Source organism: Astatotilapia calliptera, chromosome 20 (genome assembly GCF_900246225.1).
Source record: "Astatotilapia calliptera chromosome 20, fAstCal1.2, whole genome shotgun sequence".
NCBI lineage: Eukaryota > Metazoa > Chordata > Actinopteri > Cichliformes > Cichlidae > Astatotilapia > Astatotilapia calliptera.
The window spans coordinates 26,476,038-26,500,027 of record NC_039321.1 but is presented as its reverse complement, the minus strand read 5'-3'; the positions used below and the strand labels follow the sequence as shown (position 1 = coordinate 26,500,027).

Genomic DNA, 23,990 nt, shown 5'->3' with positions numbered 1-23,990 from the left:
TCTGCAGCAATCGTGGTAACCAGAATGACTAAAGGACACTGAGCGGATTATCCCATGCAGGTCACACTTTGGGAAGAACCCCTCATCTCTCTTTGTAATTTAAAAGAGGTCATTCATCAGCGTGTGCAGCTAGTTTTTAAAGCTCAACCCTACTTGATAATTGCATAAATTGCCAGACAAATAGAAATGTGTTGAGGAAATTCTGCGCTCACAGCTGCCCTTCATTGATCCACTTCTGTGCCCAGAGAAAATGTCTCATCTGATTTGACTCTGCAGCACCACCTGTCAGCCACCTATGATCCACTCCCAGGCACTTCATACACTACTCACACTTTGCCTTAGGTGACCTAAATAGGTCACATGGGGTGGGGCAAGGTCTCATAGTGACTTTACCCTTAACCCCAGGTAATGGTAATGACCCACACCTGTTTTCACACCATCCACGACCCTCAGGACCACCTCCAAAGGGGACAGCCCCCACCTGGGACTCTCAATCTTCTTCATTTGTTTTAAAAACTGAAGAAGCTTCTTGGATGGGAAGTGAAACATCTTCACAAACCTAAAGAAATCCAGTTGGACTCTTTTTTTTCAATCTAGGACAGATATTTTTGCACTTATATATATATTCATGAGCATACCATAGAGTATAAATAGTAAATGAACTGGTACTTTCTAGTTAGTTGATCAGTCAAGTGGGACTACTCAAGGTTTAAGTGTCTTGCCCAAGGATACTTGGGTACTTTGGATACTGACTGCCTGTGGGTTTTTTTTTTTAAATATATATTAATTACGGCGAGTTATTGCCAAAAATTTTAAAATTTGGTTGCCTATTTAGTTCATCTGGTGTACTGCCCACCCTGTCACACACGTGATGTGGCTGTAACTGCGTTAAAAATAAACAGGCATTAAAATTAAATGTATAGGCACGTACTGTGCAGGCATCTTTACCTGGTGACAGATGATTGGCAATTACGTCACTAATATAAGTCTTTGCAGTGACCTTGCACCCCTCTGACTGGCCATGGTTCACGCACGCTCAGTTTGATGCGTTTTATGTGGTAAATGTGACCTCAGTTATAACCCGAGGTCACGCTAATGCAGGAGCGTTACATTAAAGTGACATAAACAGACTTTTATACTTACACAACAGATGAAATACTCCATTTATCTGTGCGACACGCTACGCACCCCCACCTTTGGTCCCTTTGGTCACGTGACTTGTGGAACCAAAATGGCCGCTGTTGTATTTTGACGTATAATAGCTAGCTACTTTTCTTTTTGTTTCATTCTTGGTAGAAAACCAGCAAACAGCAGACTTTTTGGGGGAACTATATTTCGCCATCCTCCGAATATCGGTGTCGTTTTTTATCTTGAAGACAATCAAAATCCTGACACATATATTTGTTGAACGAGTTAGACTATGCATATTTAGATCTAATACAAGCTAGCTAGCTGGCTCTGGCTGGCATATTAAAGCATTAGAAAGTGAAATAGCTAGCTGTCTTAGCTGGGATGATGGAGGAGTTGAGCGCAGATGAGGTAAGGTGACAATATGAATAAACGCTTACACAGGGAATTGAAATGATTTTTACGTTACTGACGTTAGAAATGTACGTTTTGCAAATTCTTCCTTTACCCCTTTTAGGGGTATTGCTGCTAGCTGAGATGCTACAAAAACTAGCTGATGGAAGAAATACATTTTCGATAAATATCTCAGTTAGCTAGAACACGGCAGTGGGTGTCACGCAGTTTAACTCAAAGGCTAATTATTCACTTCTTATATTGGGAATATAAGAAGTGAAAGAACGAGAGGCGGATTTGGGCCGTGTTCTATTTAGCTGGAGCAGCTGGGTTGCTAAATGAAAGTAGCTAACGTAATGCTACAAGCTGGAGAACACTGCTCTTATATAAAGCATCGAACATATTTCAAGATATTGTTAGCCGCTTGTAAGTGGCAGATATTTTTCGGTGTTGTGTTTTGACAGGGAGATTAGGAAGGGAAGACGTTCTTTTTACTGATATGTTTTCGCATGTCATCTCGCGGCGGTTTAGCTGACAGTCAGAAATTAGCCTGCGAGACGACTCAGCATAAAAAACACACACAGAGACCGGGCCACCATTGTGCAATCAGCCGTGGGCCGATGCATGGCCATTGAGCTGTTTATGTGAAATCGCATACAGCATACTGCAGCTTACTGTTATCATTTTCAGCTGCTCGATTAGCATTCAGCAGAGTGTGCAGCAGATAATTTAGCTTTAACGTCGCTCCTCGGCCAAGCTGCGAAGATTGGTGTCCGCATCTGACTTTATTCGCGATGTTTTTCTTCAGATCTGACTTTAAAACGTATAACAAAGAAAATCTTTGCCTTTCTGGGCAATACATGCATAATTTGGTTATTCTTACAGTGTCCAGGCATTTATATACATACATATAGGTTTATTAATAACCTATTAATACATTTCAACATTATGCAGTTATGAAGAGCTACAGAGTTCTTTTAATGACCCTTTATATCTGCTCATTCAAGATTCGCAGGAGGAGACTGGCACGATTGGCAGGAGGACAAACGTCCCAGCCTAGCACCCCTCTCAGCACACCCCTGACATCCCCACAGAGAGAGACTCCACCTGGACCCCTCCCTGGACCCTCAGGTGCTGCACCCCAACCCGTGCCACCAGCTGCCTCTCAATCACTGGGCCTCAATGTCCACAGTGGTACCCCTGCCACATCACCTATGGGCACCTCTGGTAAGAAATTAAAGCAAGGTTCTGGGAATTTTCTATAAGGAAAAAAAATATTGAAAAAAGGTTTGTGGCATTGAATGATTCACAGTGTTAAAATATCAAAAATCCCCCAAATCAGGGTACACTGTGACAAAAAAAAGTGTACCCTGCTAGACACGAATGGTGAGCCCTCTAGTACAAAGGTAGAATGGAGGCTTCGCTCATGCACAGGCTCTAGAAAATGCAGCAGAGATCCATGTATGGATACAGCAACAGTTTCCTGGCATTGTTTGTTGCTATGCATAGCCAGCTGCTTTAAAGGTCTTCCTTTTAGGCCCAGTGGTGCATTTCCTAAGTGATTAATAAGAAGAAAAAAATACTGGCAGTTTACAAGCCAAACCTTCTCACTAACTTATTAATGTGTATTACATCTGACATTGGTAGCGTAATCATTCAATCGCATGATTGTTGTATAACCAGGAGAGAGCTGTTAATTCCAGCCCGCTATCCGGAGTAAGAGCCTCTGTTAATCAGATTTCTCACTACCTGTCTGCAGTAGTCAGTAAGCAATAGAGCAGGGCGATATGGCCAAAAATATTTATCACGATATATATTTGAAAATTTGCGATAACGATATAACCGACGATATAATTGATGCGAGACAAAATACAACTCCACAACATTACTAGCGCAAAAAGACAACCTTCCATTTATTTTCACTTAAACAAGAAGCTGGTTTTTATGTACATTAAAGCTTTATAAAAATGTAACAGTGCAAATGCAAATTCCTTGCTGAAAGTTTAACCAAAAGGCATTTCCAGTAGAAATGGGCTGACATATCCTGAGCATAACCATGTATAATATCCACTGAAGTTAAAAAGAGGTGCTTTGCAACATTAAACTGCAGTGTGCAGTACGCATTTTTCGGACCATAAGGTGCACAGGATTATAAGGCACATTAAGCGAAACAAAGCAGTCAGATAAATCAAACTTGATTAAACTCATTCTTCTTGCTTCCTCCACTTCTGTACCATTGATTCATTAATGTTGAATTCTCTGGCAGCTGCTCTATTCCCATGTTGCAGTATATTAATGACTAACCTCGTATTGTGGAAGGATTATCTCAGTTGTTCTCCTGACTGAAGTTTGGTCCGTTTACAGCATCCTGCCATGCGATTGCATTTGTCTCTAACCATGAAGAACCTTAACGTTAACTTTTATAAGTGGAAAAGTGTTAGTGTTCGTCCTCCAGCTTCACTGTTTATGTTATGCTAACATAGCTGTGTCGCTAGCGATCACGTAGCACATCATTATATACCAGCTAGCCCAACTTCAGTAACCCTACAAACGTCACTGCTGTTTAGTTTCCTGCCTTCATTTATGTTGGAAGTGATAGCAGAGCTGTACGTTTGATTTTTTTCAGAAATCTCTCAGTCAGAACATGCAATATCATGCTTAGGTAACTAGCGAAACTAGCGAGCTAACTTCCGCTAGCTTCCTGCTAACTTCTAACTCCGTTAAATGTAATAACTTTTGTTTTCATGGATGCCTGGAAGTTAAACTTTATAGTTACACCTGGTAAAGCAGCAATGCTGATCGTTTTATTAAAGATGAAAGAATTTAGACAGTTTTTAACTCTAAGTGATGCTGCAGTGCTGTTTGACCTGAAGCATACGGAGTTTAGGACCCAGATTACTCCCAGATTTAAGAGCATCTTAGTCCGACAAATACAACAATAACGACGGCCGCTTGCATGTTCTGCAAAAAAATGTGCTTTGTCGTGTATCTGACGGACAAACACCAAATCAGTTCCACATCACTGAAGTTGCACCATTTTTACAAACCAATTCTGGTTCATCTGTTTCACTCAACAATCGGCCATGTGCGTATGAAAACAAAGGCACTGCATGCGCGTTTTACTCCCATTCTATCGCGATATTTCATTTTCCTATCGTTGCCTAACATTATACCGGTATTACCGTGAACGGTATAATATGGCCCAGCCCTAGTAAGCAACTTAAAAATTGCAATCTGAGCCTTTGCTAACCCAGACTGACTAAACAGTTGGTTCTTCCTTAAGCAACAGCTGTGACACGAATTCTCAAAGTGTACATGGTTGCTTATTCATGTCATATCTTTGTGTGGTTCCCAGTGGTAAGTGTTAGAGAATGGTAGTTAAAAAAGTGCCGTATTTTCAGCATTAAACGTCATCTTTGATTACAATATCAGGAAAGATTAAGATGATAAAAACTATTTTGTACAAACGTCTTGATGCATTCTTAATCATCCAGGAAAGTAAAACTCCAAAAGTTAATTCTGTTCATCTGGACGTAGCGTTTTGTGGGAGAAACGTTTCGTCACTCATCCAAGTGACTTCTTCAGTCACAGCTGACTGCAGGTTTCCCCAAATCTTATAAACAGTACATTTGCATTGATACAATGCTGTGATTGCAGCCATTCCCCAACTCTCTGTGAATGGGACTCATGGCCATTGATCAGTGGTCTTTGATCAGTGGGTTTTGGTCAGTGGTTGTTGATCAATGGTCGTGAGAATTTGCGTAATTAGGATTAAGGAACTGACCTCCCAGCCCATTGTTCCTTCAGTGGGCTGGTTTCAGTCATTATGGAAATGTACTGTTTATAAGATTTGGGGAAACCTGCAGTCAGCTGAAACTGAAGAAGTCACTTGGATGAGTGACGAAACGTTTCTCCCACAAAACGCTACGTCCAGTAGAGCTGGGCGATATGAGATTTTTTCATATCACGATATGTTTTTTTTTTTCATTTCAGGCGATAACGATATCTATCACAATATAAGCCAAATAACTATATTTGTAAGATTTAAATGTGCCGTTGCTCACAAGTAAAATGTGAAATAATCAGCAGCTTGTTTTTATTTAAATATTTATTCCCCATAATAAGTTCAACAGGGTAGATGTACTTAAGGAACATGAGACTTTTTCAGATAAATAAAGGCAAATATTGCAAACTACACAAAAGGCAGCCGCTAAAGCATTTAAGTTTCAAAACAGAACAAACAAAACAGACTAAATTGTCAATTCCACTTAGAAACAAAATATTAATTCTAAAAATAAATCTTAGTTTGTTTTACAGAAGAACAGACAAAACTGACTAACTTTTGTCAATATCAAATAAACTGAGAACTAAAAGGAAATTCTCAATCTCTCCTTGTTGTATAGCTTAGCTTTTCAAACAGTTTTAACAGTTACTTTAGTCTGACAAAAGCCGAATGACGAATTAGCGCTTCCAGTCAGAGACTGAGGCTACGTCCACACGTACACGGGTATTTTTGAAAACGGAGATTTTCCGTTTTCGTTTTAAAAAATAATCCCGTCCACACATAAAGGCAGAAATGAAGGAAAACGCTGCTATGAACATGCCAAAGCAGCAGGTGGCGCTAGATTCCTAACCGTGCCGAAATGTTGGCCAATCAGAAGTCTAGAAGCCTCGGTGGGAAAAAGTAAACAAAGCTGGGGCATAGAAGCAGAACCGAGTCGTATGTGTGGACGGACAGTAACTGTGTGTAAGCATTTAAACACTGCAGAGAGTAGAATTAACAGTAACAGTATTGTAGAAATTCATTTCACTGAAACAATAACGTGGCGCACAGTGTGACGCATGCACCAGTTTATTGTATTTCCAGACTTGCTTTCGGCACATTTACAGTGCACGCTACTCTGTTTTTTGTCAGACTTGAAATAGCCGAAATACCTTCACACTACAGAACTTCTATGGCTCTTCCGTTCGACAATCTCTCCAGCATTGGAACCATCATCTGTTTTCTCTTCGGTCACGCTCGGTTGATTTTTCTAGTCGGCACACTCATTTCCTCCATTACCCGCTGGCTGCTTCCCAAACAAACACACGTGCGGCTTGGCACTTGTGCTGTACGTAACAAGTCACGCGACGTGACGCTGTGGCTGTGATTGGTTCGGCTCTGCGCTACTTAATTTAGATTGGCTGACCTTTTTTTATTTTATTTTTTTAAGAGGACAAGAGCGGCGAGGTCTATCGCGATAGCTTAATTTCTCTATCGAGTAAAAGTTATATCGCGATACATATCGTTATCGTTCTATCGCCCAGCTCTAACGTCCAGATGAACAGAATCAACTTTTGGAGTATTTTGTATAAAAACTAAACCTGAGGCATAGTTGAACAATCATTTCAAAGTCAAAGCCTTCTTTTTTAAAAACTTGTAGATATGTATATTAATATTTTCTTCATTTCTTTTTTTTTTTTTTTTTTCTGGAAAATGTATCCTTTTTTTCCGTGACTACTGCCACAACTTTAGGGCCTTTTTGCACATCCTCTTCCTCATTTCCGCTTCTTACATTTCTTGATCTTTTCATGTCATCACACTCTGATATTATGCCAGCCATGTATAGATTTACCGTGTATGTCCTAGATTTTGGTCTACATTTACTGACATAGAAAATTAGGAGTTTCCCTTTGATCACAACATCCAGATGCGTTTGTCAGTCCACATGCAAGGCATTTGATTGGTTTATTCTTTTTGTTTCAAAATATTTTCATTGAATACATCAGAAAATAGGATTTAATGTGAAAGGTAACTCGAGGGCATTTCAAAGAGGAATCAGCCCTGTGTGCTGTGCAGTTCACTGGTAAAGGTGTCTTCCTTTCTTTCTGTACAAAGGCCAGTTGCAAGTGAAGAGTAAACATGACTGATGTTTGGTTTTAGGTGACTGTTTGACATCAATGACCTGGATCCATCATGTTTTTTGTTTCGATTTAATTTCCTCAGAGTTCTTAGTGTGCTTTTTTGACTATGTCGTTACCCTAATCGCTGTATGTTGGGACTGATTATACCTTGAAAGCAATAAAAAGATTAGAAAAATCTGTAAAAAAGGAAAAGACATGATAGACTAAAATTCAACGCTGTGCAAAGGATTTAAAGTGTACAGTATGAATCAATACAGTCAATATTTTTCATTTCTCGAAAACTTTAGTTCATCTGAGGGGTTGGTGAGTTATGTCGAACTTAAAGTCAGAGCTTTCTGCGTCACAAAAGTAGCTTTCAACCCTCTGCTCACCACATAACATGGTAGGGAGCAGGTTACATTCAGTTTCGATTTAAAGGCTTGGGGGATTTTTGTGTTTCTCTTATTTACAGTATGTAAGTGCACAAACTGTGCAACTTTCAGTCAATACAGTTAATTTCACTTTGATCTGCTGACAGACTAAAGTGACTTTGTTAGGCTGTGGAAGAATAACAGCAATGTTATATTGTATGCAGTTTAAAGTCCTCACGTATGCACTCAGCATTGCAATAATTAACTCAAATTAAACGTTTTTCTTACTGCTCTGTGCACACAGACCGCTACACCTGTGTTGAAAAACACAAGAAAAAAAAGCAAATTTAAAACCTTACTATTTCCATTTTATCTGAAGACGGAGGCACAAGAAACCCTCCAGAAATGTGTCAGATTTGATTCATTTTTGTCATTGTTGTTCAGAGAGATTCACTTGTGGTGTTTTGTTCTTCCAGGGGTCGCTTATGGTAGTCAGAGCAGCGAGGGTGTGAGCTCACTCTCCAGCTCCCCCTCCAACAGCCTTGAGACTCAGTCCCAGAGTTTGTCCCGATCGCAGAGCATGGATATCGACCCTGCCTCCTGTGAAAAGAGGTGAGAGCGTCTCCTGTGTCCGATTGCCCTACCCAGCTTCTGTGTTCATTCTCAAATACTCCTTATCTGTGGAATTAGATAAATATTGACACTGTGTACGATTGAGCTTGGAGTAATAGCATAGTTTGCTTGGAGATAATGGCTTATTAAGAACTGTGGTTTCTCTTTTATTCCAGCATGTCCCAGGTGGATGTGGACTCAGGGATAGAGAACATGGAGGTGGAGGACAGTGACCGCAGGGAGAAGAGAAACTTGACTGAGAAGGTAAGCAGTTAGAGTGAACATTAATCAAAAGATGTCGCCTCCTGGACTTTGACCATATCTATCAGGATATCAAGAAAGTTCTAAACGAATAAACATTAAAGGAGTGTCTGGTTGTTTGCAGACGGGTGACTTTCCACAAATGCTATTCTTGGTTTCATTTTTGTTTATATCAACTCATTCACACGTACCTCTGTTGTTTCTTGCTCAACCAGAGAGATCATGAGATAACGAGTATCCTGAGACTCAGTAATGCTTGTTCATTATGCATGTTTTGTTTTTTTTTTGTTTTTTTTTAATCAAGGCTTCACTGTTTTTTTTTCTGCATCTTAGGAAACTTCTGCAAACTCAGATGTCTCTGAAGAACAGGCCCTGCAGCTCATTTGCAAGATTCTCCGCGTATCGTGGAAGGAGCAGGATAGAGATGTCATCTTTCTCCCTTCACTGGCTACAGAGTTTCACCAGAACCCTAAAGAAGGTAACGCCACTAAACAACAGCTTTGACCATAAAAAGCTGCACACGTGGGAGGCTCGTCCGACTGTTGTTATGTTTTCTCCGGCAGTATACTCTGACTTCAAAGACCTCATCAGCCAGATCCTGATGGAAGTCTTAATGATGTCCACCCAGTCACGTGTCCACAACCCCTTCGCCAGCTTGACAGCCACCTCACAGCCAATTGCAGCAGCCAAATCCCCCGACCATCGTCTGACACTGGTGCAGCCCTCCAGCCAAGGTGGAAGCCCAATGGGCCCTAGCGCTGGATCCTTTGGAGCCAGCTCTCTGTCCAGGCAAGTGCCACGAGTCATTATTAAGCTCGCGGAGACATATCAAGGCTGTTGATTGGGCTGTTTTTTCTATTTACTTTATTATCATGCTGCCATGTTCTTCCCAGTCTTTTTCATCATGCTTTAATCATTTCTGTTTTTAAGGCTTTAAGATCATTCTTGTCTTAACAATGTTATCCACAGTCTGTATGGCTGTGGTAGTCCTCACCCAGTGGCTTTGGATGCAGCCAAGAGGACCTCCCCCTCTCTCCTCACCCCTACTACACCGTCTACCCCACAGTTCGTTGTTCCCCCCAGCCCACCTGCTTCCACTCCTCCACGGCACTCCCTCAGTGCTCCATCTGCCCCCGTGCCCATTTCCCAAAGGTATCGCCCTTACTCGGTCACCACTCCCTGGGTGGCTCCTTCCCCAACAAGCCCGAGTCACAGAGGGTTTAGTTTCCCTGGACCCTCTCCCAGCCCTGCAGGACCCTCCGTTCCCCCCAACACTCCAGTTTCTGTGCCACCACCTTCCCCCCAGTCTTTATCCTTGAGCTCACCTATGGGTCACAACCAACCCTCCTCTGCAACCTCTCCTATGGTGCCTCCTTCTCCCAGACTGAACACTCGACAGGCTGCCTTTGCTGCCAGGATGCCTCCATCTAGGTATCTAAACTGTCACTTGCATGTCAGAGTGGAGTGCAAACGCAAGCCAACTTACTAAAGCCTGAACCTTTGGTGATGTTTCTGTTCATCACTGGTTATATCTGCTCCTGCATTAACTTTCCTGCATTTAGACGTTACTAGCACTTTAACATTTCTGTGGTTAAAATCTTGTGAGAAAATGAGATTTAAAAAATGCTACCTCTACCACAAAGTAACTATTTAAATTTAGGCAATTAAAAAAATTAATACATACATTTAATATTAACAGCTGTAGTTCTTTGTATAAGGTCATCATGGCACAGAGCTAGCATGAGTGTGCTAAAGGGATAGAAAACTGGTTTAAAAAGAGAGAAAATAGTCTCCATGAAAGCATGCATCTTCCCTGTGCTCCCTTTCTCATTTCCTTTTTTTTGTTTGTTACTGTTCCACATTTGTCTTGATGCTTTTTCCTCCCCCCTGTTGGCTTTCTGCCTCCTCACGCTTGTGCATCATCCTCCTTTCTTCCAGTCTTTCTCTCATTTCACCTGTTTTTCTCTCGTCCTGTCAGCCCCTTTTCGTTCCTGTTTTTTGCCCTCTCTGACATATCTCAGGACAGCGATGATGAAGATTCTCAGGAGGAGCAGGAGGAGGATATTTCACAGGTTCAATTTGGGTCCAGGTACACCACTGCGTGGTGTGTGTTAATGCGCGTGTGTGTGTGCACGCTTGCTCAGGGATGGGCTCTGATGCATGTTCCAGCGGGTCCGGTAGGCTTGCCACTAACCGTGCACAAAGACGCCAGGCGAGATTAAAGAAGATTAAACCATGTTTAGGAGTGTTTTGGTCATCGACATTCAGAGATAAATTCCCATAACTATAAATTTTAGTACATGCAATATGGAGGTAAGTAATAACCACATTAACTCTTCTGCAAACGGCTTCAAGATGTAGAAAATCTTCAGTGCTATGAATGGCTCATTAATGACTCTGCGTTTCTGTCTGTATAAGAATCCATTTTTACGTTCCCATCTTTCTTTTTAAGAAGGAGAAATCACCCTTAGCTCAAAGACATGTGAGCCACTGTTTCATCATTATGTAACCCGATCAGACAACATTAGATATTTATGTATAAGCCTACCAAACCCGTATTTTGTGTTTTTGATTGCAAACATTGGAAGTAACACCATGAATCCCTGACTGCAGAACTTCAAGCTCTCTGGCACTGCCCTGCCTTTGATTCATAAATGGAGTATTATGTCTCTAAGAAAATATTGTTGCTTACTATTTAAAACCATCATTTAGCCAGTATATGTGTATATATGTATGTGCGCAGAAATACAGAATATATTGCTCACATTAGTAAATGAAATCTACTTTGTTGATATCTCTTTTCTATGCTGTGGCTCAGAGAAATTTGGAACAGGTTTGACCTTTGCAGCTTTAATTTGTTTCTGTTGTCTAAATCATCTTGACATTATTTTAGACTAATATGGAAATTGATTGACAGCAAGGCTTATTTATATATATATATATCTCAAATGTTTTCGCTCACACTTTGAGTCTGTCTTCATTGTAGCCTCATTTGTGTTCATTGTAGCTTATAGGATCCATATCTTCAGTAGCAAAGTTGCCTAAAAATCAAACCGTATGTGTTTTTGTTTGTTTGTTTGTTTGTTTGTTTTATTTGAGGACCATAAGTACAAACCTTAAAAAGTGTTGATGAAATAAAGTAATTTGATTGGGTACCGACATTAACATTCTCTTGCAAGGAGCTGAGAAACTGTTCCTCACAGTAGCAGAAACAGTTAATTCACATTTGAGTTCAGTTTGCTTCTTATCTTATTGAAGAAAGAAAAAAAAATCTGTAGAGCTCGACCCATATAGGACTTTTTAAGACTCATACTGGTATTTGGTGATTTAGAAACAAAATTATATCGGCCATTTGTTTTTCTTTTGTTTTGTTTTGTTCTTTGTTTGTTTGTTTTCAGGCACACAAAACATAAGCAGATTCCCTTTTTCTTACATGTAATTTGTGTGCTCTTACTGAGTTGACATGACAATACAGTTTAACACTAATCTTATTTTACCATCTGCTCGGATCACCCGGTGGTTGAATTTTGCAATGCTACCTTTAAAGTGCTTTAGTTTGTCGTCTTTCGGGACTTTTCAGGAAAGTTTGATTCTAATGGCACGTCTGTCCACACTGTGACATTTCCTGTTATTTGATGAGCCCCTCTGTCTGTGTCTAATTTTTTTTGTAGTCTTGGGGCATGTGGAGGGGGGATGTCCTGCGAATCAGCCAGCGACCGCTTCACCATTGAAACATGCAAAGAGACAGAGATGCTGAACTACCTCATTGAGCGTTTTGACAGTGTTGGCATGGAGGAGAGGAAAGCTCCCAAGGTAGATGACAATCTGTGAGACCAATAAATATCCCGACCAGGATTTATAGCAGATGATTTATTTTTCTTTCCTAAAATATTTAAGATTTGAGATCAAAATCCTAATAAGAGCTGATATATAAAGGTCTTTAATATGTTCTTCATGTTTCAATTGTTTTAAAATGCGCTGAGTATAGAAGAACAGGTTGTGCTTTGTAGACTAGCTGCAGGCATTAGGCATAGCTCGTCACATAACACTTTTTTTTTTTTTTTTTTTAAATCACACTGCAGTCGTTCTCACTCTTCTCTCTGTGTTTCTTTCTCAGATGTGTAGCCAACCAAATGTCAGCCAGCTTCTCAGTAACATTCGCTCTCAGTGTATTTCCCATGTTGCCCTGGTCCTTCAAGGCGCTCTGACCCAGCCTCGGTAAGAAGCCATCCATTAACTCAGACGATCTCTGGGTTTTTACTTCTTTTTTTTGTTTGTTTTTTTTAACGCTCTCACCATATTTGTGCATCTTCCATTCCTTTTCCCTCTCTGTATCCATAGCAACTAGTCATTCACCTTGTCTCCAAATGTGTGATTTTATTAATTAATTAATTTGCTGTGTGTTTACTACTTTTAGGAGCCCTCTCCAACAGTCTCTGCTGGTACCTTACATGCTGTGTCGGAACCTTCCATATGGCTTTATTCAGGAGCTGGTGCGCATTACTCACCAGGAGGATGAAGTATTCAGACAGGTGACGAGCACATCCATCCATTCTTTTGGATCTGTTTATGCTTACTCAAAGCTGTGGGTTTTTTCCAAAAGAATTCTTTGCTTCCTGTGCACTATGGCTCATACTGTTTGGTACAGACCGGCTCTTTACACACACCCATAAATAATCTAGTTAACTGTAATTAATGGGGATGAATCAGTTTAAAAAGGTGGAACTATATTTCTTCATAACAGCTGGAGATGATCTCATACAGCCATATACAGTTTGTACTGGGTGATTCAACTAAGCAAACCCCAAATATCCATTTTTAATTGTCAGGTTCAGCACAGATAGAACTGGAAAGTCTGCACGCTGAAGCTTTACCAGCCCAGCATGACTAAACAGACTGTACTGGGTTGAATCTTTCACGCTGTGTTTCTCTGGGTTGATCCTGCAAAGCCAGAAATGATAATTCGTTACAAAAACATCCTTGCCCTTTTTTTTCCCCAACCTATTTCTCCTGTAGATGGAGCACCTAAATTTAAACAGCTAGAAGGTGACGCCTTGACGCCTTTATTCCCCCCATATTTTGCCATCTGCTTGTCCAGATGCATGAATATAAAAATGTAAAAACAGAGTGATCCCATGTTTAGGGCAGCTAGTTAAACGCCCTCACGGTGATGTGTAAATACAGACCGTGTGAACGTTTCTCCAAGGTCAAAATGCACTGAAGCATGCTGTTTAATGTGTTGTTGTTTTTATTTAGATTTTCATCCCCATCCTCCACGGCCTGGCTCTTGCAGTCAAAGAATGTTCCTTTGACAGTGACAACTTTAAATTTCCCCTCATGGTAAGGAGACATTGTCCTGGTCTTTCCTGCAGCTGCCGTATTTCTGTAGGGAATATATCATACAGCATGGGATGAAGCACACATCCACACAACTCATTTTTAGCACAGTTCACATGTTGGGTTGTAATCTTTTTCTGACCTGATGTCTGTCTTTGATTTTACAGGCATTAGCTGAGCTTTGTGAAATTAAGTTCGGAAAGACTCACCCGGTGTGCAATTTGGTAAGTATACAAATGGAAAGGTAAAGCTGCATCGTAACACCTGAGTGTTGTTCACTGGGTCCTTATGGCTCCAATTATTTTGGACATCTATTGTGAAAGCAGTTACCCTGAGCTTATTAATAAATGTAGCTGTTGTAAATGTACTTTCCTCATACCAGGAAGGTATGAACTCTGCCTGTTGTGAGAATTTTCCTGTTACATGGAAAAAGGGCAAGAGGAAATTCCCTGGTGGAGGGGTGGGGTCTCTTAGCTCTCTTAGTGTTTGTTATCTGTCCAATAATATTCTTTACTTAGTGTTTAAGTTTTTAAAATACTGTGGAATTAATTGATGTATAATTAGCCATTTAGCTTCACTTAGGGAAAATGAGTTATGAGTTACAGTTACTGTTGATTAGTATATAATATATAAATGTATAAATCAGTGTTATTAACCACACTTGACAATAACATGTATTAAATCAATGACTGTGTAATGTGTGCAGGTAACATCACTGCCTTTGTGGTGTCCCAAACCTCTGAGCCCTGGATGTGGCAGAGAGATTCAGAGACTGTCCTACCTGGGAGCCTTTTTCGGCCTCTCTGTGTTCGCTGAGGATGATGTGAGTTGTTCTCTACGATGAGTTGTACTTTGTCTGAATCTCAAATAAATCAGGAGTGTCAAACGTAAGGCCCGGGGGCCAGAATCAGCCCGACTCCAATCGGTCCGAGTGAATGGCTTAGGAAAAGGTGTGGACGTTGTGGACTTCTAACTGTCTTATCAGAAGTTTTTCTACTTCTCCTACTGATGAGGACTTCCCCTGTGACCCTTCTTATTACACCATATTATTATTATTATCTAATTAAGTAAAGGATAAACTATGGGAAGTAACGCAAACCTCATATTAAAAAAAAAAACAGAACAAAACTGAAAAGTACCAACCATTTCGATGACAAAAGTTTTTTTTTTTTTTTTTTTTTTTGCCTTTTTTTTTTCTTTCTTTCTGTTTTTTAGACAAAAGTTGGAGACAAATACTTCTCCGGCCCGGCCATCACCATGGAGAACACACGAGTTGTCAGCCAGTCACTGCAGCACTACCTGGAGTCTGCAAGGGTAAGTCTCTATTTCATGTTTTTATTTTTTATTTTTAATAGTTGTTTTTTCCAGCAGTGTGGAATGATGTTGTTTATTGATTTATTTTTTTAAAATCAGGGTGACATGTTCAAAGTTCTCCACAACATCCTGCTAAACAGTGAAACGCGGGAGTTGGCTCTTAATTACATGGCAGCTCTAGTCAACTACAATGTGAAGAAAGCCCAGATGCAGGTAAAGTTGTATGTTTTACAAATTGATGTTTTTCATATTACTAGATTCAGACCATAAGGAACAAACCTGATTAAAAGTATATTAATTTTAGAAGTCATTCTTGATATTATTTAATCTTCGGGGGCAGGTGTTTACTGTGTGTTTGTAAAGATTTTAATAAAAAAAAACCAAACAAACCCCACATTCTCCTCTCTTCCAGACTGATGACAAGCTGGTTTCGACAGACGGTTTCATGCTCAACTTCTTATGGGTGCTGCAACAGCTGAGCATGAAGATCAAGTTAGAGACAGTGGATCCCTACTATATTTTCCATCCACGGTGTCGCCTTGTCGTCAGTCTTGAGGAAACGCGTCTCAAAGCCACCATGGACGAGCTCAAGGCCTGGCTGTCTGAACTACGTAAGCTGGCATAACCAGAAATGCTCACATACATATGATCATTTCAGTAAATCTAAGTGGACCGCATAGGTTTTGAAGAGGGCGGTCGTTAAAGATAAATATCACTTGCATGTGAACTCGTAATTCTGCAGTTCTCATGAACTAATCCTAAGCATATCAGAGCCACGGTTTTGTTTTGGGGTATTTTTAACTAATCTAATTGGTTAAAAGAGTCACTTGTAGAGACTAAAGCTGATATTTGTGTCCTTATAACCATAAATTTCATCTGTGAATATCTACAGATAAAGACCCCGCCAAGTTCACAGAACCCAAATTTCCTACCGAGTGTTTCTTTTTGACGCTTCACACCCACCACTTATCCATCCTGCCTGGCTGCCGGCGCTACATCCGGAGATTACGAGCCATCCGCGAACTCAACAGGTACACGCTCACACATCTACACAGACAATCATATCGCGTTAAGTGTATGCGTGTGTATTAATACTGCTATTTTTATCTTTTAGGACTGTAGAGGAGCTCAAAAACAGTGAGAGCCAGTGGAAAGATTCTCCCCTGGCGAGTCGACACAGAGAGATGCTCAAACGCTGCAAAACTCAGCTTAAGGTCAGTGTTACGTACTTGTAGATGGAGCCACTGTCTTAATTCATTTAATGATCAAACATCAAGGACCAATTTAAATGTAGAGATGTGAGAATGCTCTCAGCATTTCTTGGTTGGGTATATTTGGAAGACACGCGTGGCTGATTTTGGCACGGAGCATGTTTACAGACGAGTGATTGTTACTGTGTGTGACAGAAACTGGTGCGAGCCAAAGCTTGTGCTGATGTGGGCCTTCTGGATGAGAACCTGCTCCGCAGATGTCTGCAGTTTTACAGCACAGTCATCCAGCTCATTCTTCGCATGGTGGACCCCACCTACCCCAAGTTAGTCACCTCTCCTCTGACGCACCATGTTGCCATTTGTTTTGATATCGATGTCAGAGGAACAGCTGTGGCATCACACAGTTTGTCTGTTTTTTTCCCAGTATTTTTATTTTTTTTGCTTCACTTCTTCAGTTTATTATTAAATCAAGAAGTAATATGTTTGTTTTTCCCTCCCTTGCGCAGCATTAACCTGCCTCTGAACCCCGAGATTCCCAAAAGCTTTGCCGCTCTGCCCGAGTTTTACATTGAAGATGTGGCAGAGTTTCTGCTTTTTGTTGTGCAGTAAGTCCTCTGCTCTCTGCTCATCTATCATGTTTTAATGACTGTCCTGTGGAGGGCAGTAATAAAATGTTAACAGGAAGGAACGATGAGGGGGAAAATACAGATATTAAATGCTTAACAGGTCTATAAATGTGTATATACATGTATAAATCCATAATTCCCGGTGAACTTTGTGAGGAAAAATTAAATCCAAATAAGGGATTTGTGAACTGCTATCTCCTCTTTTCTCACAGGTACTCACCCCAGGTTTTATATGAGCCATGTGTCCAGGACATTGTCACCTTCTTGGTGGTGTTCATCTGCAGTCAGAACTACATCAGGAACCCCTACCTTATCGCCAAGTTGGTGGAGGTGCTGTTCGTCACCAACCCCGCTGTTCAGCCTCGTACTCAGCGATTCTCTGAAATGATGGAGAACCACCCGTTGTCCGTCAAACACCTGGTCCCTGCTCTCATGAAGTTTTACACTGGTGAGCTTTATGTTGTGCTGCAGCTCTCTGCTGATGTTGTGCTCGGTAGAATAAAAAGCTTTACAACTTGTTCTTTACTACAAGTTGTGATTTTTTTCAAGCAAAAAGTTCACTAAAATCTTTCCCTCCTCTGGTCAGATGTTGAGCATACCGGTGCTACCAGTGAGTTTTACGATAAGTTCACTATACGGTACCATATCAGCACGATCTTCAAGAGCCTCTGGCAAAACATTGCCCACCATGGAACCTTCATGGAGGAGTTCAAGTGAGTTTGCTATTGACAAAAACAGCAGTTGCAATGTTTAATTTAATTTTTTCCCCCTTATTTTAAAGAAATTGTGGTTTAGAGTGTGTGGCTGTATGACTTTTCCAGCCTCACATCCTCTTCTGTCTCCTTTTGTCCTTCTTTCACACCAGCTCTGGCAAGCAGTTTGTGCGCTACATCAACATGCTGATTAATGACACCACCTTCTTGTTAGATGAGAGCCTTGAATCCCTGAAGCGTATTCATGAAGTTCAAGAGGAGATGAAGAATAAAGAGCAGTGGGAGCAGCTGCCAAGGGTCAGTGCTCAGTTTTTTTAGGACCCTATATTTGTTTATCAGTTTTTAACAGAGTCTAGCAAAGACAAAAATGTCAGAGGTCATGTTTTATCAGATTATCGCTTCATTCACAGTTGTGCTGAGCTGTGAAGACAGGCAGAAGGTTACTGCCATTGTGTAGGGTAACTTATTTATTATTTTGTCTTTTTTTTTTTTGTTGTTTTTTGGGGGGGTTGTACAAATTTTCAGGAGCAGCAGCAGAGTCGTCAGTCCCAGCTGACTCAGGATGAGCGGGTGTCCCGCTCCTATCTGGCCCTGGCTACCGAAACAGTTGAAATGTTCCACATCCTCACCAAGCAGGTCCAGAAGCCTTTCCTAAGGCCTGTGAGTGTCACTGTTACCAATGAACACTTGATGTATTCTTGAGATTTATTCTCAGTTATACAAGTAATATAAAGGAAGCATTATTTGCCATTTTCCTCCAGGCATAGCATAGAATAGGTACGTTGTCATTCAAACATACACCAGTTAGTGCACGTTAGAACAAAATGTCGGTCCATTGACTCGACATTGGACTAATGTATGCATCCATCCACCCATCCATGCATCCATCCATCTTCCCTTTTCCACAGCAATAAAACAGCAAAAAACAATGTATATCATTATTCCAGACATAATGCACTGCCATGAATATACAGTAATGTGAAACAGTCCAGGGACAGTTTCAGAATGTACCTTGTTTATGTATAAGAGGGGTGTGGGGGTTATGGAGAGTTCAACAGTCTGTCTTGGGCAATGAAACTATTGGAGAATGTGCTTTTCTAAACAGTGGCTTCTTCTTCACACAGGAGCTGGGGCCTCGTTTAGCTGCCATGCTGAACTTTAACCTCCAGCAGCTGTGCGGGCCCAAATGTCGGGACCTGAAGGTGGAGAACCCAGAGAAGTATGGCTTTGAGCCCAAGAAACTCCTAGACCAGCTGACAGACATCTACCTGCAGCTAGACTGTGCTCGCTTTGCTAAAGCTATAGCAGATGACCAGGTTGGCACTGACGGGAGAGGGGGGGAAATTTGATGTCCGGTCTACATTTAGTTATCCTGAATCATCTGTCGTGACTTTATTGCCGTGCCAGTTAGCATGAATTCTCTACTTCACGTGGAGAATATAGTGTGTATATATATAATTCCTGATTTGTTGAGAGAACAAAGAGAACATTATGAATGATGAAGCCACATTATTGCACATTATTGTTGTCAGAGATTTACATCAGAACATATATGTATGAAACGCAGCAGTTTCTTGTTGTGTGCATTATCAAAATCTGTGTAAGTTTGAAGACATGACTTAAATTTCAAATCTGTGATGTGATGACAGTAAGGTACTGAAGACTGACCTCAGGGACTTGTTGCTCTTTGCAGAGGTCATACAGCCGTGAACTCTTTGAGGAGGTGATCTCAAAGATGAGGAAGGCTGGCATTAAGTCCTCAATTGCTATTGAGAAATTCAAGCTGCTATCGGAGAAGGTGGAGGAAATAGTCGCGAAGAACTCCCAGTCTGAAATGGACTACAGTGATGCACCGGATGAGTTCAAAGGTGTGTGAAAGACTGTTTAAACAGCACAACTAGAACTTTTGAATCTGGTTATGCAGCAATGGTAAAGCGAATCATCTTTCCCACAGCTGGTTTAATAACATCTCACTCTGATATGTGCTGTATCGTTAAATTAATCTATCTAGATCACTTCAGAGTAATGTATTGAGATCCTCAAATAACATCCATATAAAAATAATGGGTCACATTGCGCTGCTTCTGAAAGCATCATATTAAATATCTTTCTAGGTCTTCAAATGCAGTTTTTAAATAATATTGTCATTGTGTAAAAGACTGACCTGTGACCTCGGGTCAGTCAATGACAGACGGGATCTTTAACGGCCTCTTCTGCTATTGAATTCCAGACATGTGTGGTGGATTTTGAAGCTCACACTGGTCATCTAGACAGCTTAGTGCAAGGCTATCGAGTAACCACAGACTTAATATAATCTAGAAAGAGTATGTGGTCTGCGTGCCTCCTTTGATTCTCAGATATGCCAGCTAGCCCACCACAGTTGATGGGAGTGTGCCATACAGGAGACTTGAGTATCAGCTGTCTGTGTAGATGAAATCTCCCATGACAGGTTTTATTTTTGTAGCACCGGAGTCCTACTGTAATAACCTTGTGACATTTCAACACAGAGCCCCACGCCACCAAACGCTCTGTATCGGACTTCATGGGAAATTTTGTTTACTAGTGTTTTGATAGGTGCATCAATATTGTGGTCATATAAAACATTTTTTGGACATGTGACAGGCTCCTACACAAACCAACATGGGCACACATGTATGTCACTTGCTGATTACATTTATTTATTTATTGTTTTTACACTTAAACAAAGAAGTTTAATTTTAATATTTTTGCTTTTAATGTTGTAATACTGGTCCCTCTCCTTGTCCAATCAGGGCGCCAGTGCTGCTGGTGATGAATCAGATTTTTAGTGTAGCATCTCGCTTGTAATTTTCTGTAAAATCTGTTTGTGACTGTGTTACAACAGACCCTCTGATGGACACGCTGATGACCGACCCTGTGATGCTGCCTTCGGGGAACATCATGGACAGATCCATCATCTTACGCCACCTGCTCAACTCCCCCACTGATCCCTTCAACAGGCAGCCACTCACAGAGAACATGCTGGAGTCAGGTAACCCCACCATTTATCCTTTTACTTTATTTATTTTAAACAGATAATGTAAATAAGTGTTGCTGTTTAAGGTACGCAAGATAATGCACTTATAGCTGGAGGCGAGGCTAATAATTTCAGGATGCCTAAATGTCACAATGTTAATTCCACAGTGCCTGAACTGAAGGAGAGGATCCACACCTGGATGAGGGAGAAACAGGGTGGACGGGGTGTCTAAGGACTACGTCACTGATGTCTGGCTAATCATCATTAAGGGATCGGTCCAAATCACCTGAATTCAGCATCACTACTACCAATGAGAACAAAAAAAACAAACATTTTGAATGGAGAGGAAAAAAAGGAGACTTGATTTGATAATTTTTTTTCTTTTATTTCTTTTTTTTTTTTTTTTTTTTTTTGCATTTACCCTTTTTGTCTCAAACCATTATCATGGTTCTAAAACAAAACATAATAAAGCTAAGACTTTTAAGTTTTTCTCATGAGTTTGTGTATATATATATATACATATATATATAAAAAATATATATATCAAAGTATATACATTAATTTAACAATAGTGCATTATAACGCTGCAGAAACCATTACCAACAGGTTTACCTGCGAGGTGCATACAGTCTCTTCATTGATCACCTTCCTTTATGGTTCTCATTTTGTTTGGTATTACTGAGTCTAGTTGGGTTCTGATAAAACTGTTAGCCTCAAGTTTTCTTTATCAAGACTTGTGACGGTAATGAGTTTGAGTCCACGTAATGTTTAATGGTGTCCCAGAGATAACTTATGCACAGTTTGTGCTTGTAGAAGAGGTTCAGGATTGGGAATACCCTAAACTAATCCTCAGTGTCAGCTTTTGTTTTGAGTAAAGTAGGAAGATGAGCTGTGGCTCACAATGATAAAGTGTGCCCAAATTTTCCTTCTCGGTCACGTTTTCCCCGCTGACTTTGATAGATTGAATTTACGTGTGTGTGTGTGTGTGTGTGTGTGTGTGTGCACGGCCTTAAGTCAAGAACCTCCTGAGCGCCACGTGGACATGTAATCCCCATTTTAGGTCTAGTGGAAGGACCGTGAGAATGTAGCATGATCACCTGAAGCACCATCCTAGGAGCACACCATTAAGTCATCTCACCTTAAAATGGTCTCTTTTAAATAGCACTGTACCTAACTTGACCTTGCTGACCTTAACTGTACAGGAAATTATTTCCTTTAACCACATACCTGTTTTGGAAGCTAGGATTTTGAACTCGAATAAATGATGATGCACATTATTTCACAACTGGTCACCATTTTTTTCCCCCCTTCAGACTGATGTCTTAGTGGCTTTGTTTAGTATCTTTTTTTTTTTAAATTTAAGTTTAGTGTAAGTAAAGAAAACAAAGACGCCCATGACAAGATACAAAATAACAGATCAGTTGCATTTTATTTATACAGTGCCAAATTAAAACTGTTGCCTCAAGAAGCTTTATATTATAAGGTGAAGACCAGGAGGAGGCAGGACAAACGACACATTGAAACAGAGAGAGAAAAACAACTATATAAATAGCAAAAAAAAAAAAAGAAGCTGGATGTGGCAAATATAATGCAAACCTGTTTTCATTTTGTGTCAGCAAAGGTAACTTCCAGTTCTAGGGAACATAAAAGTTGCAATCTTTTTTTGGAATGTGAATAGGTTAGTCATTGTTCTCAATTAAACTTGGCAACAGTCCAGTATTTACTGGCAAGGACACCTGTTAAACTTTTAACTCCGAGTTCATTCCAAAAAGAAACCGCAACTGCAAAAATATCACAGGAAAGTGAATTGCTTTGAATCAAACCTGCCTCTTAATGGTTCTTGCCAGAGGTTCCCTCCTGTTAAAAGGAAGTTTTTCCTTCCCCTTGTCTCCATGTGCTTGCTCAAAGGGGTTGTCTGATTGTTGAGTTTTATTCTGTATTATTGTATGGTCTTTACAATAAATAAAAAAAGGGCCTTGAGGCAAATGCCGTAGTCATTTGGCGCTAAATGAGTAAAATTTAATTGAACTGGTTATATTCAAACACAGCAGGAAATGTATTTGCTCATTTTATTTTGTTTTATGGTCAGTGACATCTCTTGTGGCTGCTTTAAGGCAATATTATAATTATAATAATTATATTAGCAAAAATATAAATAATTTGGTTTATAAATTCGTGATGCACGGAAAAGTTACGTCGCTAGGCGGCGATCTTTGCGGTAACCCACGGTGCTGCGGGTAGCAGTAATGAGAAATCCTGCAGTGTGGCGTCACGGGAGAAAAAAAGGGAGCGACACCCCACCTATTCCCTCCCCCTTCGCGACCCCGAGTCACGCCATAGGCTCTTCGCCGCATTAGTCGCCGCTCTCTGTTTGCTCATTGGCCCGCCAGCCTGTCCGTGAGCGCGCTGAGAGGGAGTTGACGTAATCTCTTCGGTAAATCGAGACGATCTACCAATTCTTCTTCTCGCTAGTGTGCAGATAGGCGTCCGCCGTTCATCTGTAAGGGAGACTAAAGTAGTCAACGAAGTGGCCGTTTCCAAATACAAATCCTTCCACCGGAGGATACCGCTATAATGGGTGTTTTTCACGGAAATGGACTTTATAGCAGTTTCCTTGCGCACAGATTCTGATAGAAACAACACATTTTGACGCCTGCTAGCTAGCGTTAGTTCTCGCCACTGTCCGGTGGTTTTGGTTTTGTCTTTTGCAAGAGTCTCCAAGCGTAAGTATATATTTTTAAAAATAATATATTTATATTTTGGGGGACTGTTGTGCACTGGGTTGTTATTACAGTTTAGTTTCAACGATGGATAGGGAGCAGTTGTCTGTGTCAACTAATACATGTCCGGTGGTCAGTGGACCTCTACGTGGCCATGGTTGCGATAACACAAAAGAATTAAACATATATATGTACTTAATTGTTACAGTATATAGAATAATTTGTTTATAGGTTTACTTGATTATAGTTGGATAGCTGTTTCCGTTAGACTGTAGGTCGTAAATATTGAAGTCGGAGCCAATAACATTTAACGGGTTAAAGCTAGCTTAAAATAGAAAATATAATTGCTACTGTTGAAAGCTTCGCCTCTGGTAGGATTTAACGTCAAAACGCCTTTAACCCTGCCGGATAGGGTAAATGTGAACA

The 23,990-nt window shown here is 40.5% G+C and overlaps 2 protein-coding genes across 34 annotated transcripts in view; both read left to right on the top strand.

Moving 5' to 3' along the window:
* Window positions 1–1,177: 1,177 nt before the first annotated feature.
* Window positions 1,178–21,203, top strand: ube4b (ubiquitination factor E4B, UFD2 homolog (S. cerevisiae)). 3 transcript variants are annotated; one of them, XM_026153981.1, is made up of 29 exons: window positions 1,178–1,539; window positions 2,529–2,748; window positions 8,252–8,387; window positions 8,564–8,651; window positions 8,982–9,126; window positions 9,212–9,437; window positions 9,618–10,079; window positions 10,627–10,737; window positions 12,320–12,461; window positions 12,766–12,866; window positions 13,066–13,180; window positions 13,905–13,988; window positions 14,153–14,209; window positions 14,692–14,808; window positions 15,201–15,299; window positions 15,399–15,512; window positions 15,712–15,910; window positions 16,192–16,330; window positions 16,414–16,513; window positions 16,706–16,833; window positions 17,017–17,115; window positions 17,349–17,584; window positions 17,723–17,849; window positions 18,002–18,146; window positions 18,375–18,509; window positions 18,974–19,165; window positions 19,543–19,717; window positions 20,713–20,859; window positions 21,012–21,203. In XM_026153981.1, exons 1-29 carry the CDS (start codon window positions 1,513–1,515, stop codon window positions 21,074–21,076), a joined length of 4,131 nt encoding a protein of 1,376 aa, XP_026009766.1. In that variant the 5' UTR covers window positions 1,178–1,512; the 3' UTR covers window positions 21,077–21,203. The 3 variants fall into 3 exon arrangements, with proteins under 3 accessions (XP_026009766.1, XP_026009767.1, XP_026009768.1); XM_026153982.1 differs by lacking the exon at window positions 10,627–10,737; XM_026153983.1 differs by lacking the exons at window positions 9,618–10,079; window positions 10,627–10,737 and having other exon boundaries at window positions 1,179–1,539.
* A 2,031-nt stretch (window positions 21,204–23,234) lies between these two features.
* The window catches only part of kif1b (kinesin family member 1B), a 67,909-nt gene continuing 67,153 nt past the window's right edge, over window positions 23,235–23,990 (top strand). For 8 of the 31 annotated variants that reach the window (XM_026154439.1, XM_026154441.1, XM_026154442.1 and 5 more), the window contains exon 1: window positions 23,243–23,567. The gene's annotated coding sequence lies outside the window, so the exon portion shown is untranslated. Of the gene's footprint in view, window positions 23,568–23,990 lie in introns of all 31 variants that reach the window. The other 23 variants (XM_026154449.1, XM_026154445.1, XM_026154448.1 and 20 more) reach the window with 6 other exon arrangements.

Coding starts and splice junctions, on each gene's coding strand:
- ube4b (XM_026153981.1), top strand. CDS start 1,513: ATGATGGAGGAGTTGAGCGCAGATGAG. Junction 13,181..13,904: donor AGGATGAAGTATTCAGACAG/GTGACGAGCACA, acceptor GTTTTTATTTAG/ATTTTCATCCCCATCCTCCA. Junction 16,331..16,413: donor GCCATCCGCGAACTCAACAG/GTACACGCTCAC, acceptor TTTATCTTTTAG/GACTGTAGAGGAGCTCAAAA.